The sequence below is a fragment of the Oncorhynchus nerka genome, linkage group LG4 (assembly GCF_034236695.1).
Source record: "Oncorhynchus nerka isolate Pitt River linkage group LG4, Oner_Uvic_2.0, whole genome shotgun sequence".
Taxonomy (NCBI): Eukaryota; Metazoa; Chordata; class Actinopteri; order Salmoniformes; family Salmonidae; genus Oncorhynchus; species Oncorhynchus nerka.
The window spans coordinates 81,333,107-81,352,078 of record NC_088399.1 but is presented as its reverse complement, the minus strand read 5'-3'; the positions used below and the strand labels follow the sequence as shown (position 1 = coordinate 81,352,078).

General features: G+C 40.8%; 2 protein-coding genes and 1 long non-coding RNA gene across 3 annotated transcripts in view; 2 read left to right on the top strand and 1 right to left on the bottom strand.

Moving 5' to 3' along the window:
* LOC115115962 (homeobox protein Hox-A3a-like) overlaps positions 1-9,933 on the top strand; it is a 35,964-nt gene extending 26,031 nt beyond the window's left edge. Inside the window, 4 exon segments of the mRNA XM_029644442.2 lie at positions 664-724; positions 4,279-4,677; positions 4,680-4,863; positions 8,262-9,933. Of these exon segments, the coding sequence (XP_029500302.2) occupies positions 4,396-4,677; positions 4,680-4,863; positions 8,262-9,061 (1,266 nt within the window). The 5' untranslated portion in view covers positions 664-724; positions 4,279-4,395 and the 3' untranslated portion in view covers positions 9,062-9,933.
* Positions 9,388-11,973, bottom strand: LOC115115969 (uncharacterized). Its single transcript, XR_003861479.2, has 2 exons — positions 11,566-11,973; positions 9,388-10,327 (listed from the first exon to the last, which is right to left on the bottom strand). It is a non-coding gene; the product is annotated as an uncharacterized LOC115115969 (long non-coding RNA).
* Positions 11,974-12,059: 86 nt separating this feature from the next.
* Positions 12,060-15,847, top strand: LOC115115963 (homeobox protein Hox-A2a-like). The gene is made up of 2 exons (XM_029644449.2): positions 12,060-13,719; positions 14,372-15,847. The coding sequence occupies exons 1-2, from the start codon at positions 13,356-13,358 to the stop codon at positions 15,130-15,132; spliced, it is 1,125 nt and encodes a 374-aa protein (XP_029500309.1). The 5' UTR covers positions 12,060-13,355; the 3' UTR covers positions 15,133-15,847.
* Positions 15,848-18,972: the final 3,125 nt, after the last annotated feature.

Genomic DNA, 18,972 nt, shown 5'->3' with positions numbered 1-18,972 from the left:
TTTATGGGCGCAGGGACTTGGGGCAGCCATTGCACGAGCGCTAATGACAATTCCAATGTGGGACAAAAATACACACAAAAACAAAAAAGCTACAAAAATGATTGTCCAAGTTACTTTTTTTGTTTTCTGGATAGTTTTGTTTTTGTAACATTAATGTTGAAATATAAATATACTGTTTTGAAAATGTATTATTTTTATTACTAGCAATAATTTGATTAATAAGAGAAAAATATGTATAATAATGTGGTTATTAAGTTTAATTTAAAGAATATTCACTAACTTTGTTGCACAACGAATACATAGGATTACAATATGATACAATATTTACATTTGGACACAAGATAGGCACATTAAAATTCTTTAAACTACTGGGCTAAAGCCTATTATCGTAAATTTGTGTATTTACTTGACTGGTTTTGGCTGCTAATGTTGAATTAATTTATTGTTCAAAGTAATTAGTCTATTGTTAGGCTACTTGGAGTTGTCATTAGGCCTAGCCTACTCTCTTCTGGAAATATGATATTAGCCTACTAATATATTATGCACATTGTTATTATTGATATGAACTTGGCATTTACATGTTAGGTGGAATATTGGACCTATGGGTTTATTAGGGAAAAAACAGGTTGGCTAAAGTAACATGGATTTGACATTTTCTTTCAGAATTCTACCTAAATAAATCACATCCATCCTACGGTCTTCACGAGACCCTGCCCTGCCTTCGGTAAGTCCATATTATGTCCTCATTGATTTCTGTTAGAAATGCTTGATGGTCATATCCTGATTCAATTCTAATAAGTAGCACTGAGACGCCTACACCAGCACACTCACACACAGGCCTGTACACACACATCCATAGCCTGTAGACTTCCTATATAGCTTATAGTGGTGATATGAAACGCCTGAGAGCAATAATTCGTTCTCTTCCACATGTCTTTTGTAGTGTAATTTGTCACTATAAAAACGACGGGGGAATCGCAGCTCTTGCAGCGATGCCTTGTTCCTTTCAAAAGATCTCTCTCTGAAAACCATCTGCCTTGGCGAAGGCTATAGATTACACAAATATTACTCCCAAAAAGTAGTTTTGGGGTGGTTTGTGTTCGTGCTTTTTGTAATAATATCAAGCCGCCTTCTGTTCCCACTATCTCCATGACATCTAACCCCGTAGCTAGGGCCCAAATGAAGGAAAATCATGACTCAGCATTTCGAGAAAACACAAAGCAGTAAATAATTATACCAAGTCACTATTCTGCTTTGAAAAAAGAAAGGCAACGTTTGCTAAAAAATATCCTCACGCACGAATTTTGGTCCCACTCACCCTCCCACGCCGTCTGAATGTTCTACCTTTTTATTGTGTGGCTGAATCTGTCCTTCTATCCATCCACCATGCGGCTTCAGACCAGAGAAGCAGTGCTCTAGACGTGTTTACTGCCTTGAGATGCAAGAGGACATAAATCGTTTTGCTTTGTCCGCAAACGACACCATTCACATGCAGAGGGATTCCCCATGCTCTCGGTTTCTCTCTCACCGGTTTCTCTTGTCTACCTCCTCTGTTTTCCCTTTTGGAGATGTCTAACCCGATGGGGTCTTTCCCTTGGTTCACCCCAACCAAGGCTTTGATCGGTGGCGTCCCCAGTTCATAAACGCATTTATGTATTTTCTAACCATTCAGGAAAAATACATATTCGATCCTAGGAATTTAGAAATTTGTCGATTATTGCAACACACACAAAAAAGTAATAATCCAAGCACAATTCGTAAATGAAAGGCTTGATAAGATAAATCAAATGCAAAAGTGTTGGTTAATGATTAAGCTGCGGATGGGCGCCCTTTATCCCTCTCATAGTAATGGTAATGTGCGGTTGTAACCATCAGCTGTGCTGCGTAAAGCTGTGCACTCTCCCATCATTTCATCCAGTCATTATTCGATTCTGTGTTTAATAAATAACAACAAATGCCATGAAACACTTGGGATGGGTGTTCGTGGTTTTTGTGATGCTTTTTTTTGGAGGAGGGGGGGCAGGATTTGATGTGACTTTTTGTGTCCAAGGCACTAGTTCATTTGCATAATCTTCCTTGTCTATGGTGACGCTATGTTTCGGGGAGTTCACTGTTCTGGTGATGTCTGCATGGTACTTGTGCCCAAACACATAGTCCATAGCCCATTATAGTCCATTATTGGTATAAGACATGGGCACTGCTCTAGCATGTGATAAGTTCAAACCCGAGGGCCGATAGCGGTTATATGGACGACCCGAGTGCTCGCGCCTGCTTTCATTATCTTGGTTTACCCTTCAAACATCGAACAGAAAAAAAGGGATTTTGTTTCTTCTACACACAGAGCCTCTCGCCCCTTCCCTTTTTTGTTGTGGCGGATGAGTCCTGTATGAGCTTGGCGCATGCTGGTGCTGCTGCTTATACCCCAGCTCGCTCTGCCTAAACTTTTTCTCCGGGACTACTGTTTTGATCGATTTCGTCGCTGAATGAGAACATATTGTCTTGTGCTTTACATTCATCGTCAGAGGATAAGGTAAGCAGGCCAGAAATTGTCTCTCTCTCGGTTGTAAAAGGCAGAGTTCGTGTCGCGCGGTGATTTATCACCGTATGACTTACATCTCGGTTCAGGAAGAGTTCACACACAACACAGGCAGCCAGATTTCTCTCGCGCGCGGAGCGGGGGACTGAGTATTCGAAGGCTCGAACCTGTCTTCTCTTTTCTGCCCTGTCTTTCTTTTTTCGACCAGACTACTATTTATTTTGGAAATGCATCAAAAAGCTTTCTGATATGTATTCCAAAGCAATGCTTTCATTGCAGATCTGTTGATGGGATGTGATATTCATTTGAATTCTGCGAGGGCAAGAGGGTCTGGTTTTCAAACCGTTTTTGCTTGTCGTGGTGTGTATTGTGCTGTAACGAGCCGTAGTTAACGAATCATCTATCCATTTTCTTTTATAAAAACATATCTCAGGTGATCTAATATGAAGATCATGGTCATGTTTAATATTGACATGATTGATTTATAATAGTATCGCTAGGCCTAATATTACTTTTGCCCAAGTTAGTTCTATATTGTACTAAAAGAGTAGTAATATATTTATTTCTAATAAAAATACAATGAATATCAATCATTATCACAAACATTCTCCACTTGTTGGCTATCATCATTTTATCGTGGTGGTATGTCTCTTGCACTGCCTTAACTAGGCTACACAATAGGATGTTCATGTTTTCATTTTGGATTCCACTATAGCCTACAATAACCTGCCTATATTTCCTTAGCTATGAAACTAGTTTCACATTTGATACTGCTGCATCGAGTAACTCGTTTATTTTTAATGATTCACATAATTTCCATTAGCAGGTGTGACAATAGCTTTTGCCTATAGTTGCTATTTTATCCAGACTACAATGCTTCACAAATTAAGCCTAAAATCCTTCTAAGGAAAACTCTAGTATTTTATTTTAAAGACGTGTATGTTGTACCCATTTGCCCACATCGATTATCAAAATATATACACATAATTTCAATTGGATAGTTTTTCAATTACTTCTCAATTGATATGACCCCAGTTTGCCTACCTCAGTGAGTAGACTACTAGCAGTAGTTGGGCATCCCACTCATTAGATCCACAATAGCTATTTCCTAGCCTAGAAGTACGCCTATATTTCTAGGCTACATTCCTAAATACCGAGCCATAGCCTAGCTGTTCACCGGGCCGCTGTCTGCAGTGCGCCATCCCGCCCTTGCATACATCACCGGGATGCGCGACTTCGCCGACAGCACCGACAGGAGCCTTTATTATAGGCCTGCGAGGGAAAGTTCACGTCGTGGTCATGGAGATGCAGTTTTACAGGTTTCTTCCTGGCCCTACTCCACCTTGGTTCCACACACACATGCAGCAAAAACTGGGGAATGTGGTTGTTTATGCTTTTAGCAAGGTGGCTGGGCTGGGGCAGAGACTACAGCACACTGCGGAGAAAGCATAGAGAAGTCATAGGCCCAGTTCACGACAGGCCTTTCGTTTGGTGGTTTACAATTAATTGTAATATTGCACAATTGGTATGCTTTTATAAACGTATTTATTTTGATTCAGTTAGGTGCAGATGAGGTTTGTGCATGCCTTTGTTCCCTTTGTTGGTAACCAGAAGGTAAACGAGAATAGCCAGAGAACTGTTGCCCCTATCTTGCCTCCATAGTATCTGGTGTCAGCCCTTTATTGAAAAGTAAGATGGATCGCCACCATTTCTTCTCCTCACCGTGCTTCTTGTAACCCTAGGTTCACCCGAGGAGGCCATTGGCGAAGAGGTGTCACGTGACCAAGGGGTGCCAATGTTATTCAACAAGGGTGTCAAGACCCTGTCAGTTTCTGAAATAAATATTGGGAAACGGCGAGATGCAGAAGGCAACCTACTACGACAGCTCCGCAATTTACAGTGGCTACCCGTATCAAAGCGCAAATGGCTTCAGTTATGATGCCAATCAGGTCCAATATCCCCGGGCCTCTCATGTGGAAAGTGAGTACCATCGACCAGCCTGCTCCTTGCAGTCCCCAGACGGCTTGGTCGCCCTGCAGAAGCCGGGGGAGATGGCGGAGAACTGCGATAGGGGTACGGCCATCCAGGCAGCGCAGCCACCCGTCCTCACTGAAAGCAATCAACCGCAGATGTCGGTGTCTGTCCCACCACCCCTCCCCAGTCACAGTCCCCCGGTTCTCTCAGCCAGAACACGAGCAACGGCTCCTGTCAACCCAACTCAAAGAGCTCGGTGCACAGCTCGCCGACCACCACCCGGAAGCACATCTTCCCCTGGATGAAAGAGTCCCGTCAGAACCAGAAGCCTAAAACCAGTAGCTCCAGCTCAGGTATATTACCTAGACGCCACTTCTGAGGAGACACGTGATAAAATACACCCCATTATTCATGCGTGGTTCTGTGATCCATTACTGATACATGAAACAGTTTACATCCATACCCCCCATGTCACCAATTATATATATATTTTCATCAGATGAACCAACATGTTTGATTATTTCCATATTATGCATACATTCGAATTCTCAAACTTTTCCCTCACAGTTGAACAAACTATAGTTTACCATTATGATGTATGGCTTCTTATCTATTATGCAAGTCCACTCAGAGCCATGTATTTAGAGAGTTGGGCCATTCGGCATCCTGATGCATTTCAAATCTTTCCTTCTGTCCCTGAACAAGGCACTTGTTCAGTGGGTTAACCCACTGTTCCCCGGTTGAATAAGGATAACACTTCAACGTGTTCATGTTAGCTCCCCATTAACGTTACATGGAGAATATTTAAACAAGGCTATGTAACTGTATGTCAAGAATTAGAACGATGTTCAAAAATGTGGTTAACTCTGAATGTATGGCTCGGGCCTACTCCATCGTGATATTCTTTATGATCTAGTTCTCAAGGTCCGTGCAAGGAGACTCACAGCTCCGCTTAAACCGTTGACAACAATCAAAGGATTGTTAAATATTTGGTTGTAATATCATTACCCCTTGAAGAGCAGAGTCAGACCTAAACAGGTCCAATAATTTAACTAGGCAAGTCAGTTAATAACACATTCTTATTTACGATGTCAGCCTATGAACTGTGGGCCTTGTTCAGGGGCAGAATAACAGAGTTTTACCTTGTCAGCTCGGTGATTCGAGCTATCAACATTTCGGTTACTGGCCCAATGTCTAACCACTTGGCTACCTGCCGCTTCATGCAAAACAATGATCGGAGTTATACTGCATGTAACTGCATCAGTACACATCAAGCCTCACGACATATCTCAGTACTGGCCACCATTAATTGGATATTTGAGTGATATCAAATAAAAGTGAAATATACCAGACAAGTATGAATGGTTTAGGTTCATTTCCCATATTTTGTGGGCTCTGCCTGTCAAGCAGCAGAAGAGCGCATATGCCGTGCTACTGTCAGCTGATAATGTTTACTTTGCATGCTATAGGTAGAAACTGTACAGTTAGCTGAACATATAGTGAGTGGTAAGTAGACCTAATGTAGGCTACTTTTTTCTCCAAACAATGTTGGCTTACCTATCGAAGTTAACTAACATGATCCCCTTTTCAACATTGTTTTTAAGAGTATTTAATTACAATTGCTGCTGACAGACATGATATAGGTTACATTGATTGATAGACCATGTCAAATTGGCTAGCTAGTTAACAAGCAAACTTTCGCGGGATAAATTAGATGACTATATCCAAATATTGCTTGATTTGCTTGCCATCTATAGTGGAAGTGACCGTAGAGCCGACTGACAACTTTACCAGGACTTGCCGATGTCAAGCTCTTTCCAAAAGCCTAATCTCGGATGAAGCAAGCTAAATGATAGGTACCTTCACATATCTGAAATTAGGTTATCATTGATGTTTACTGATCATGTTTTGCATGGAATGGTCGTAAATTTGTAGTTATGACTATGCTCAATAGGTGATGATATTAAAACCAAATATTTATAACATTTATTTAACAATACCTTGGAAACCGCACCTAGTTGCCAAAGGTTTTTAGCGGAGCTGTAGTCTATTTGCCCCCCAGAAGCCAAATCGAACGTATTGTGACGTTTTATTGAAAACGACCTATTTCGTATAATACCCCTATTACGCACACCCTCTTGTGATGTCAATAGGGTCCCCCATTAGTATGCATTCCTTATGATCTATTATGATGTATGCATGTTCATTAGAAATACTCAATTGTGATCCATTCCTCATAGTTTTAGGCCTAGCTCCACCATTTGTTGTCCATATGCTCTATCGTTGACTTTCTGCTAGAATAAACATAATATATTGTCCGTGATCACACAACATTCCATGCAGGACAACAAACAAACATACAAAAACAGTTGTTCCAATTTGTTCTCTTGTTTTGATTAGAGGAAAAGCTAGGAGACCTGGGGGAGGAAGTTGTTTACCCAAAGTTGAAAGATGCTTAAATTCCCATGGCCTTACCAAATCGTGTTGTCTCCATAGGCTAGTATGCCTATTTATGTCCACCTTTTGGGAATATATTTGGTCAGAAGTGAATAAGTAGGGCATCCAGGCATGTAAAAGGTCTGCTGAATCCCATTTATCATGAGTCTGTCAAGATGTCTGCCAAATTGATGCCAAAGGGACTATTTCAAACCTTAGCCTAAGGCTTACCCCACTGGGTAAAAACTGGTTGAATTAACGTTGTTTCCACGTCATTTCAACAAAAAGATGTGATGACATTGAATCAACGTGGAAAACTGATTGGATTGGCAGAAAGTCATCAATGTAAATGATTTCGTATTTTTTTCACCCAACTTTTAACCTAAATCCAATGACATGGTGAAAATATTTTTGATTTCACGTTTAATTCACTGTTGATTTTCCAGCAAATGTAAATTAAAACTAGTCTTTGAAATAAGTCTGTGTTCAGTGGGTCTGCTTTTTGCAATAATTCTAATCACAGATCCCTCAACAGTAGCTCCTTAATGAAACAAGATCATTTTGAATATTACATTTTTTATTTGGATAATTATTAGGATTTGGATTATAGCCCGATTATAGTATTTTTCGAATAACAGCAGTATTAGTAGCCTAGTTTCTGAAACAGAGATGGTGAAAATATTATATCCCCATTTATAAAGAAGAGCTAACTCATAACATGATGCCATGCTGCATTCCTCACGCCCAGCTTCTGGCTGTACAGTAGCTAGTAGCAACATTTATTAGGTGTTGGCAGCCTGCCATAAACGGTAACTAGACCAACACCTTGCTGTGAGGCGGCAGAGCCCAAGCCATTCAGCATGGTGAGACTCATAGGAGATGGCAAGGCGAGATTTAGCTCATGCGCAGTGAGGAATACAGATATTTGCATTGCACATGTGTGTACTATGAGGGTTAAAAAGCTACAGTGGGAAATATGAGGTAGTTTAACACACACACACACACAATTATAATCACTCTGATTTGGCCTTTGAGTAAAGTATAGCTAACAGTTGAGAGCTGTCTCCAGCAGGTATACAGTCATAGTTAATGTTATGTCTGATATAATTGCACTGGTAACATCCACAGTCTAGTTGAGGACATCTCTGATTTTGTCTTTATTTGTAGAACTCTTATTGATATGTGTATTTGAGTCGGTTCATGTGGAGAAACGTGTGTTATCAGCTATATGTATCTTGTCACTCTGTGTCTTGTTCTTGTGCTTGCTGCTGGGGTTGGTTACTGATTGACTGCCTTCCTTTTCCTCTTCCGCCAGTTGAGAGTTGCCCTGGAGACAAGAGCCCCCCGGGCGGGTCAGCCGCGTCGAAGAGAGCCCGGACGGCTTATACCAGCGCACAACTGGTGGAACTGGAAAAGGAGTTCCACTTCAACCGCTACCTCTGCAGACCCCGCAGGGTCGAGATGGCCAACCTGCTCAACCTCACGGAGAGGCAGATTAAGATCTGGTTCCAGAACCGCAGGATGAAGTACAAAAAGGATCAGAAAGGGTGTGGCATGATGCCTTCTCCCGGGGGACAGTCCCCTCGGAGCCCCCTCGGCCCATCACCCGGAGGCGGGGGTGGAGGATACCTCAACTCTATGCATTCTCTGGTTAACAGTGTACCCTATGAGTCCCAGTCGCCAACGTCTTACAATAAGCCCGCTCATAATGCATACGGTATGCCTACGTCATATCCCCCTCCCCTGAACAGCTCCCTAAACAACTGCCCGCCCTCTCAGAAGAGGTATGCCGGGACTGGCGGCACGGCCACGCCCGAGTATGACGCGCATCCTCTCCAAGGAAATGGCGGCTATGGGACGCACTTGCAGCAAGTCAGCCCTGTGTATGTAGGCGGAGGTTACATCGATTCGATGCCCAACAACAGGGCCTCCGTTTTCGGCCTGACCCATCTCTCGCACCCGCCGTCCACAAACATGGACTACAATGGAGCAATCACTATGGGCAATAGTCACCATCAAAGAGTGTGCGATCCAAACCCGACATACACAGACCTTAATACGCCGCACTACTCTCAGGGAAGAATTCAGGAAGCGCCCAAACTGACACATCTGTAGCCGGGTTGCACCCTGGATCACTCCGCCCCATTGTCTTACCTGATGAACCACCATCGCTTTGTTTCTTTTGTTCTTTAGTAGCTTTTTCCACCTTCTCTTTGTTCTAGATTATGTTTGTTCTTTTTTAAAATATAGTTTAATGTGTGAAGTAGCATAGGAAAGTAATCACGCTTGCTTCAAATGTTCACTCTATTTGCTATAGTGTTATTGTTCCGCACAGACCTATTATCTGACTGAGACAACACGCGCGGGGGCACATACGCATAGACCTATTTAATCTTTAACTTGTTTCTAAAAACAAATCAAACAGGGTATATGAACAAATCTTATGGTATTATTTTAATGTGAATGTGTTAGTTTTTTGCTATTTATCCGCAGTTGAAGATTTGTTTTGTGTTATTGTTTTGCATTTTGTTGCACTTGTGGAAGGATCCTTAAAAAAGGGAGGCCTGGAAGCTCCAGGCTACGATCTAACCAGCTTGTGTTTTGTTGGACTTTCAAAATGTTATTTATTTATATGACGTTATATGGAGTTCTTTAGTATTATTTGACCCCCCTGTGCTCTTTGTATGTGGAGAGAAGGCTATTGGAACCAGGCCTAGGCTCTAGTTCTACCCCTTACCTGACAGCAGACAGACGACAGAGAGACAGACAGACACAACACTGATATGTTGGTGTTATTTGTTTCTTCTTCGAGGAGGTATTTTATTTCTCTACGAATGCAAATCAACCAGTCACGCTTGGAAGGACGGACCAGATATTAGACGTTTCTTTATTGAACAAATATTCTAGATATCACCAAGTTTCTTTTTCAGTGTCATACATTCCATGCTGCTCCAGTTCGAATAAATAAAGAAATGAATTTAAATATGCATTGTATCTTTCAACCTGGATTTCGAGGGTATTTAAACATATAACACATGGCACAAACTACAATAAGGAAGCAATAATAATAACAAACATCTTATTATCCCATAAATGATTTATGAGGAGGAAAAACACTGGTAGGACTTTAGAGGGCATGCTATTTCATCACAAAAATGTAATTCACATTATCTCAGAATCAATATTACCTATAATAATCTATAACATAATAGTTTATTTGATAGTGACAATAAATACCGAAAACATTGTATAAAAGCCTCTCGTTTTGTCTCCCTTAGCGCGTGGGCACATCAGAAGCTTTTGCTGTAGCCTTGTTCCCGCGCCTCCTCCGCACGAGCACATCCATAATAATAAAAGTGTCACGAGGATCTTCTGCAGTATCTGTTAGCATAAAATAGGTTAAATGAGAAACCGTTAAGGAAAAAAAGTTTGCTGATAGGCCTATATTCAATCAATCACATTTTGGCCCCATGTTTCACGTTTATTATGGCGCTATAGGACTGTTCATAATTATAGTTCTTTACACATGTAAATTAGACTAAATGAAAGGATATGTAATACAGGACATATTAAATATTTGAGTCATAGGCTATCTGATGCAGCTAAATAGGCCTATGTGGGCCTGGATTCGCTGCACACGATAACAATTACAAGCGTTTACAAGCAACAAAAATTAATCGACATATTTTCAGCTGTTATTATTGTGCAATGGTGTAAAATAAGTATGAAAATAATAAGCTTGTGTATGTCTCTCTTAAGACTAACTTTTGGGATTGTGTACTGCAGTTTCCTTTGTTGTGGCAGGCCCAAATTCAATTCACACAAAGAACTTTGACTACATTCAAGTTTTTATTTTCAAATATAATTCAGTTAGTATATTGATGAAATGTAGGTCAATATAAGCCAATGATGGAGAACACAATTCCACATACAATGCCATGCATTGTGCATTCAGAATTTCCCAACAACAAACAAACAATTATCAGTGTAGTAAAATTATAGTTATCACCTTCAAATGTTTTACAAAATCTGTACTCGAATTTATTTCCTTTATAATTTCGACTAATGACGTATTACAGGGATGGCACTCTACTGATCCTGACATATGGTTAGCAGGGAAACCTAGAACAATTGAACCATGGTCTGTCAGCATAGACAGAGCAACTCTGGATCCAAAACACACAAACACACACACGCACACACTCGCGCGCGCGCACACACACACTCACACACGCACACACACTCCATTGATTTGACCCATATGTAGGAGATTTTAACGCAACATAAATAAGGTATTGGGTTGAAAAAAGGAATTGTCATTTTCCATCCGTGGGAAAGGTGTTCTAAATCATTCCCCCAGAATCCCCCTGTAAAAAAAATGTGTAGGTCTGAGTAGGGTTCACAGAAAGCCGCCACCCACTCCTTGCCTCACACACAAAGCCTATGCGTAATTCCAAAAATCCATCCGTCTCCTCCTCAGGCCCGTCCTTTACCACAGACTCTGCTCACCACCAACAAACCCAAATGTATGCTCCAACGAAAATAATTACGTTTTGTAAATACGCCCCCAAAAAATCCAGAAAGAAAATGCAGTGGCGATGTTGGTTTAGCTTACTCACCATTTACGCGCATTATCGCCCTTCTGCAAAATGTTCCATGTATTTTTAATGTCTTAAAACATCCCTTAAGCGACAGAAAAGATGTGACAGCGAACAGAAACGTGTTATAATCTAAATGGCCAGCGTTGCTCGCCGCTTCCTGGCTGCATTTGATCCGGGGGAGAGTTAGAAGCCTTAAATGTGTTCTGAGGGCACCGAGCTGTCAGACCTTTTGGCGAGTAAGATTGATCGCGCGCAGGCTTCCAGGATTCTTTGTTTGCTATATAAGCAATAAACTGAGCAAGGCCTACCACTTATTTTCCTCCTCTCCCACTCACTCTTCCAATTTTATTTCCTTTGAAGCATACAACATAGCTGCTTACTGGCTGTTTGACGAAAAACATCCATAGTGTGGCTTTTACAGATTGTACTGGAAGGGTACATAGCCAAACTGTGGGAGCTGCTCAGTCGATACACAATTCCTTCTACAGAATCTCTCCGCAATAAATTCGTTAAAATTACCTATTCCAATGGCAGGGGTTTATTAACTGTGCAATAGCACAAGTTGAAATGTGTGAGAAATAAGGTTAAATGTAAAGAGGATCATTATGCCCTTGTCCACCACCCACCGGCTGGAAATTGTTTCCCTAAACATAGTATGTTGTTAGCATATAGGTCAACCTTGCTTTAGTGTAACTGGGAGGGCTCTGCAGAGTGATATAATTGCAGAGACTGAGAAAGAGTATAATTATTCCACAACAATTCCAGACTCAAATGAAACAAAACATGATTGGTATGCATGCACACAAAATGTGATATTTTAAAGCCATATTTTTTTTGCATTAGGTGCATATCATTTTAGCAACATCGGTTGTGTGTGAGTGTATTTGTCTGAGGTTTGTCTGTGTGTGCTTACATGCTCCATGTGTATTTGGGTATCTGGGCGTTAAACACAATATGTAACTACTTCATCTGTAATAAATGTACTGCATACAAGTGGATTACACTAAAATGGTATAGTAGGCATGATTAACCCAATCCTCCAGAATAGGTATGACGTTTTGTTCCCAGTTGTATGCCTCAATTAGTAGCTTAACCTATAGCTCATCTATGCTTGAATTGAAAAGAAAGTCTATGAACACAGTCATACATTGTCACACATTGTAATCTCTACCGTTTTGGAACACATTGGATTGTTAGTGGTTGTTGCTGTCAGGATCTCTAAATATCAGTTTTTGGGGTGTTTTTTCCCCGAGAGAACTCTACATGAATGGCTAACTTTGCTAATGACTGCATGCATAGTGTGTAGCTACTGGTGTAATTTGTGTGGCGCGGGGGCGTTCTCTCCAGACATACTCAAGCAATACGAGAAAATAGGACTGCATGAGCCCGGGCAATATAGTTACTTTACTTTCACAGCGCTCAGGCAGCCATTCTAAAAACACATTTATAGTTTAGTTGACTAGGAGGCTAGGGGACGATAAACTGGGGTGGGCGTAAAAAAGGTGTAAATACAAACAACCGTCCCCATAGAGACAAGGCGTTCTTCACACCAGAGTTTTTGGATCAATCACGCAGACAGTGGCTTCTTTTGATTAAACCCCAAATTGTCATTGGGCAGAAGTTATCATGTGACTTGGCTCCAATTTCAACCTTGTCTCCATGAATTCAATAGTTTAATAGCTGTTCGGTCACCATACGGCCGTAATCAGTGAATTTGAAAAAAAAAATGCCACCACCTCTTTCTCATTGAGCCGCTACATTTATAAAAATACGCGCAGCAAACTTTCCTCGGCTCTCAGCGAGCGGAGATGAATTACGAATTCGAGCGAGAGAGCGGTTTTATCAATAGTCAGCCTTCGCTTGCTGAGTGCCTGACATCTTTCCCCCCTGTCGGTGATTCATTTCAAAGTTCATCAATCAAGAGCTCGACGCTTTCACACTCGACACTGATTCCTCCTCCTTTTGAGCAGACCATTCCCAGCCTCAACCCAGGCATCCACCCGAGGCATAGCCGGCCCAGACACAGCCCCGATGGATGCATCCCGCTGCCCACCGCCTCCCTACCCCCGGAATACCCCTGGATGCGAGAGAAGAAAGCCTCCAAGAAGAATCACCTGCCGACTTCCACCGCGACTGCCATAACGAGTGGACTTGTATGCTTCTCCCCGGAAGGTGGGTGGTTTTAATGGGGTAATTTAGAGGGCAGACATTTTTATTCAGAATGCACTTTCCAAGCTCTTGAAGGACTGGCAATAGGCTAGCCATTACCAAGTTGCAGAGCCTATTCGAAATTAATCTGCTGGGCACAATGGTGCATTGGGTTATCCATATTGTTACTCTACTCGGAAAAGTTTGGGCAAAGTTAAGTAATGTAAAATGATTTATTTAATTTCCACGGTGCCCTTCCTCGCGGAGCAGTGCCAGAGTTTTGATGTGTGACAGTAATGAAGAGTGATAGAGTAGTGTAGCAGTGCCGGGCAGCTGGCGCATTCATCAGTATAGTAGCCCAGTCTGTACCACACTACTGCTCTCTGTCTTTCTCTGCTGTATTTTGGGGGAAATTATGTACATATGGTGCGCTATAGGACTTCGTCCAATAGTGTGCATTAATTAGTCAATAGCCATATTACAAGTAGGCTATTTTGTGGGGGAGAATGCATAGGGTGCTACTATGAGCAGCCATTTTGCTGCAGTATAGCCACTGTGTTAAATAGGTTGATCTCTGGTGGTTTGTGTTTATACAGGAGTAATATTGCATTATCAAGTCATAGTGGTTAATTGTGTAATGCTTCTTTATCTCGTGATTTATGTGCTGCTGTCTCAGGTTCGCCGGAGATTCTAGAGAGCGGAGGAGAGGGTTCCCGGCGGTTGAGGACGGCGTACACCAACACACAGCTCCTGGAGCTGGAGAAGGAGTTCCACTTCAACAAGTATCTGTGCCGACCGAGGAGGGTGGAGATAGCCGCCCTGCTCGACCTCACCGAGCGGCAGGTCAAAGTATGGTTCCAGAACCGGCGCATGAAGCACAAGAGGCAGACCCAGTGCAAGGAGAACCACAATGGCGAAGGGAAAGAGCCGAGTGCTGAGGACAGGACCCAGAGCGACGAGGAGGAGGATGAGGGCTCGGTGTTTGAGCAGAGCCTCAATATAGTGACCGGGGCCCTTATGGAGAGAGGGGCCTGCTCCTTTCAGCAGAACTCACTCAGTACTTCCCAGCAGCTCCAGAATGTTGGCCCGCACAATGGCGTGGCCCAGAGTTACACAGTTTTACCACTGAGCAGCAATGACAAAAATCTGAAGCATTTCCCCAACCCGTCACCCACTGTTCCAGGCTGCGTGTCAACAATAGGGCCCGGCTCTGCACCTGGCCAGGACAATGGCGGTAGTCCCGCGGCCCTGGACGTCTCAATACAAGACTTCCAAGTATTCTCATCGGATTCTTGCCTTCACTTCTCTGATGCCACCTCGCCTAGTGTGTCAGAATCCCTGGACAGCCCCGTGGACAATCTGGACATATCTACCGAAAACTTCTACTTTTTCTCGGAGTCATTAACTACAATTGACTTACAGCATCTGAGCTATTGAAATCAATGAAAAATAGAGCGAGACATTCAACCTGGAACATTTAAAGAAAGAAAAAAACTCCGGTATTAACTATGAAGTAAATTTTGGTGGTTGTTTGATATGATCGGCACATTTCCTTTTTATTGATTAATTGATTAGGCCTAGTCGATTAATTCAAGGTAAGAGTCTGGAAAAATATACCATTGTGGCCTGCAATTACAATAACACAATGATTTCTTAAGATGCAATATTATGGGTATGTGAAAAGTTGCACAATAGTATGAATTCTGGTCATTTTATTTTTGTATAGCTTACAGTGCCATTGATATTTTTGTTAGAATAAATCTGACTTGCTCTAAGGAACTTGCAAGATTGTGTTTTGTTATTATTATCCAAACCTTTTTTATCAAGTGTAAAGTGTATTTTTGATCAAATTTATTTTTATCAACCCCCCAAAATAGAAATGAGGCATTACCAATCGATACAATGTTTAGTAGCTCATTCTGAATACAAATTTACTCTAATTAATTTGCATGTCAAAATAGTGTGATGAAAGCAGGCTAATATAGCCGTATGTCGGAGTATAAATCCTATAGTTATTCTAATAAATGCATGGTTTATATTCTATTATAGGCTAAGCATAAATGTTTAGTCGATAAAAACGAACCTTCATCTTGGAGGCATTGAGCCCTTGATATTGTATTCTGTTTATGTTAATAAAAAATGAGCACCTTTATCATGATTTTTCAGTGATATAAATAGCTGTCTAATTTGAGAATGGAGTTCAATAGAAATATCAGCTTACAATTTTGAATCAGAAACTCTTTAGAAAACCTCCCTTGTCCAATTTCAAGCAGATTCGAGTATACAGAAAATTTCACAGGCTACTACAATACATCGAATAAATCTCTTTTACTTCCCCTGGTTGTAAAGTTAGTAAAATTGTGAACATACTAGGCTAGAAATAGCACGTCTCCCTATTGCTAGCTCCCTTTGCTGTGTGCATGTGGAGGCAAATGCTCGAGCCATGTTTGCCTTCACGAGCTCATAAATCAAACCCCGTCATGAATGAGAACGTTATCAAAGAGACCAATTGTGATATATAATGCACAAATAACAACCCTCTTTACTTTTTCAGATGGGATTCGTGAATCGAGGCCAAAACTCTGAAGCTTTGTAAGCCTTTGGTAATAATGCATTTTTATAGCTGTTCAAACACGCGGGCTCTCCAAGCGTGCAGCAGCGTCTTCCCCCTCGTGCTATAAGTAGCCTAATTCAAAACAGGCCGTTGCAGGCCTATACATTAGTATTCATTTTACACGTTTTACATTTTCTAAAAATAGCTCTAAACCTTTTAGTGATTGGGGAGCAGTGTATGCCAATAAATATATTTGATTAAATTGAGATGTTCATAACAATAACCTAATAGGGCAAAATGGCTTTCGGCTATAAACGTTTTATGTCCTTGTGCAGAAATATATTTTCCACAGCCTTTGAGAAATGCATGTTTTACTAATTTCACCTTGGAGTTGTATGAGATTTGGTCAGAAATATTACAATTCTGTAATAATTTTGGAATGGGCTACTAGTTGTCAATATTTCACTCAACATGCTAATGGTTGTGGTCATACTAACCACGGGTTGCTACATAGCATGGATCGATCGTAAAATGTATCATTGCATAGCAAAGTGCATAACCATATTACATTCAACTGTAGCGTATTGGTGGAATGACGTTTAGCCAATATGTAATTTATTAAAAAACTGGCAGTGGACGACTGCACGCGTAGGCTATAGGTTATGCACATATTCCATGCACATATATATGTCAAGAGGAAAGCTACTTTACAACTCTGGTCCAACTTGGGCTTTCCTTTCCAAAGGCTGGTAACCAAATAATTCCGAAACAAAGCGCCTTTTCTCTCACCCCATTCCACGTTCGCAGAAAAAGCATTCCTGGAACGTTCACGGCCTGGCGAAGAGTGCTGCACCCACGCGCTATGTGCACGGTTGAAGAGAGCGAGAGAATGAGAGAGCGAAGCGTAGGTAGTGTAGGATACTTTAGTACTGTCTCATGGTTCGAAACTAAGGAGTCTTGTTGTGTCCAAGATGAGTTTTGCTAGGGGACATAGTGAACAATTTGCAGTTTTATAGCTAATATCATGCTATTTTGCACAATTTGCCATGAGGTTGAGAGAAAATGTTGCTGTTTTAGAGATAATGGATTCTTAAAAGAAGGCACAATCTTACTTTTTTCCCCGCAAATATTTGTTTTTATAGTAACAACATTTGAAATATATATTTTGATAGACCAAAGTATCAGCTATCACACCATGTAAAGAAACAACCACATTTTTATTTCATTTTTATGAAATGCAACTAACTTTCATTTTTCAATTAGTGTCCAACAAGAGATACAAATCTAAGGCAGTTGATGCTTTACAGAGTTGACAAAAATTGCATTTTTTTATTCATTCAAGTGGCGTACACAGAAGCAATTTAGTTTTTCCTCAGTTGCTTTATGACTCTAAAACCTAATTAAATGTAACGTATTTGAATCAAAATTCATATTCTATCTTAGCTATCAGGAAGAAATATCAGGAAGAGTTGACCGTTTATGGTTGTGACCATGGTTATTGCAATATTCTTTGTTTTAATCTTCCAAAAGTACAGAACTTTACAGACAATGAGTGCCATGAGACCATGAGTGCGCTACATGTAATGAAGACATGAATAAGGGGTCCTTATGGTATAGTTGACCCTGCTCATTCCTGATTCATTTTAGAGTTTACCAAATCTCCGGACACATCTTTTAATCACAGTTTTCAGAGAAATATTCTTTAAAGTCACAAAGGGCTATTGCAAGTAACTACATAAGATAATTTCCCAGTTAATATCCACTATTGCCAGTTTTTAGAATTGTAGACACTTTTTTTTAAAGTTTGAAATTGGGACATTTTGCTACAGACAAGGGCATTAGAAAATTCCATAAATGTAAATTTTACAACCACTTCTCACAGTCTCACATCAGAATCGGACAGTCATCCATGTTTCTCAAATTTCGAAGTTGTTCCAAAAATCACATTTTACATTTAGGCATTAACTCCACATTTTTAAGGTTAGGGTTAAGTTTGACCTCTAAATTCACAAGGTTAGGCATTAACTCTGAATGGTTAAGGTAGGGTTAAGGTGTGGGACAGGCTTAAAACAAAAATATAAAAAAACAACTTTCTATGCTAGATTCAAACATGCAACCTTTGGAATCAGAGGCAGATGCTTACAATGGTTGCTAAAATTGTAATAGTTGTAATAGTTCACCTAATTTCAGTTTATGTGACAAAACAAGCAGGTATAGTGTAGAGAATCATTGTAACATCTAAACCGCTGTGAAATATATTTTCCATAACCAATAATGTTGTGTTTTCAGCTGTTTGAAGCTGGTGTACAAAACCAAAAGTAATTAATGCAAAAACGAAACTTAAGCACGGGAAGCATACATAATGCAGCTTTAAGGTAAGGGTTAAGGTCTGGGATAGGCTTAAAACAACATTATGAAAAACAATTTTATATTCCTATGGAACCAGAGGCAGATGCGTACGCCAAAACCCACTTTAAGGTAACAGCGCTCACTTTTACCCCTAGTGGCCGCTTTGCACGTTATCTCTCGATATCCTTGGATATGAATGGACGTCAAATACTGACTTGTATCAAGGTGACCTGCCTGACATTTTTGTTTCCCTGTCAGACAAGGATTGTCCCGACTTTCAAGAATCCTTGATCTAATTTCCTGCTGTTCTACAGATTTTCCATGAGGTTGTTTTGCAGTTTTAAAGCTAATTTCCTGTCATTCAAAAATGTATA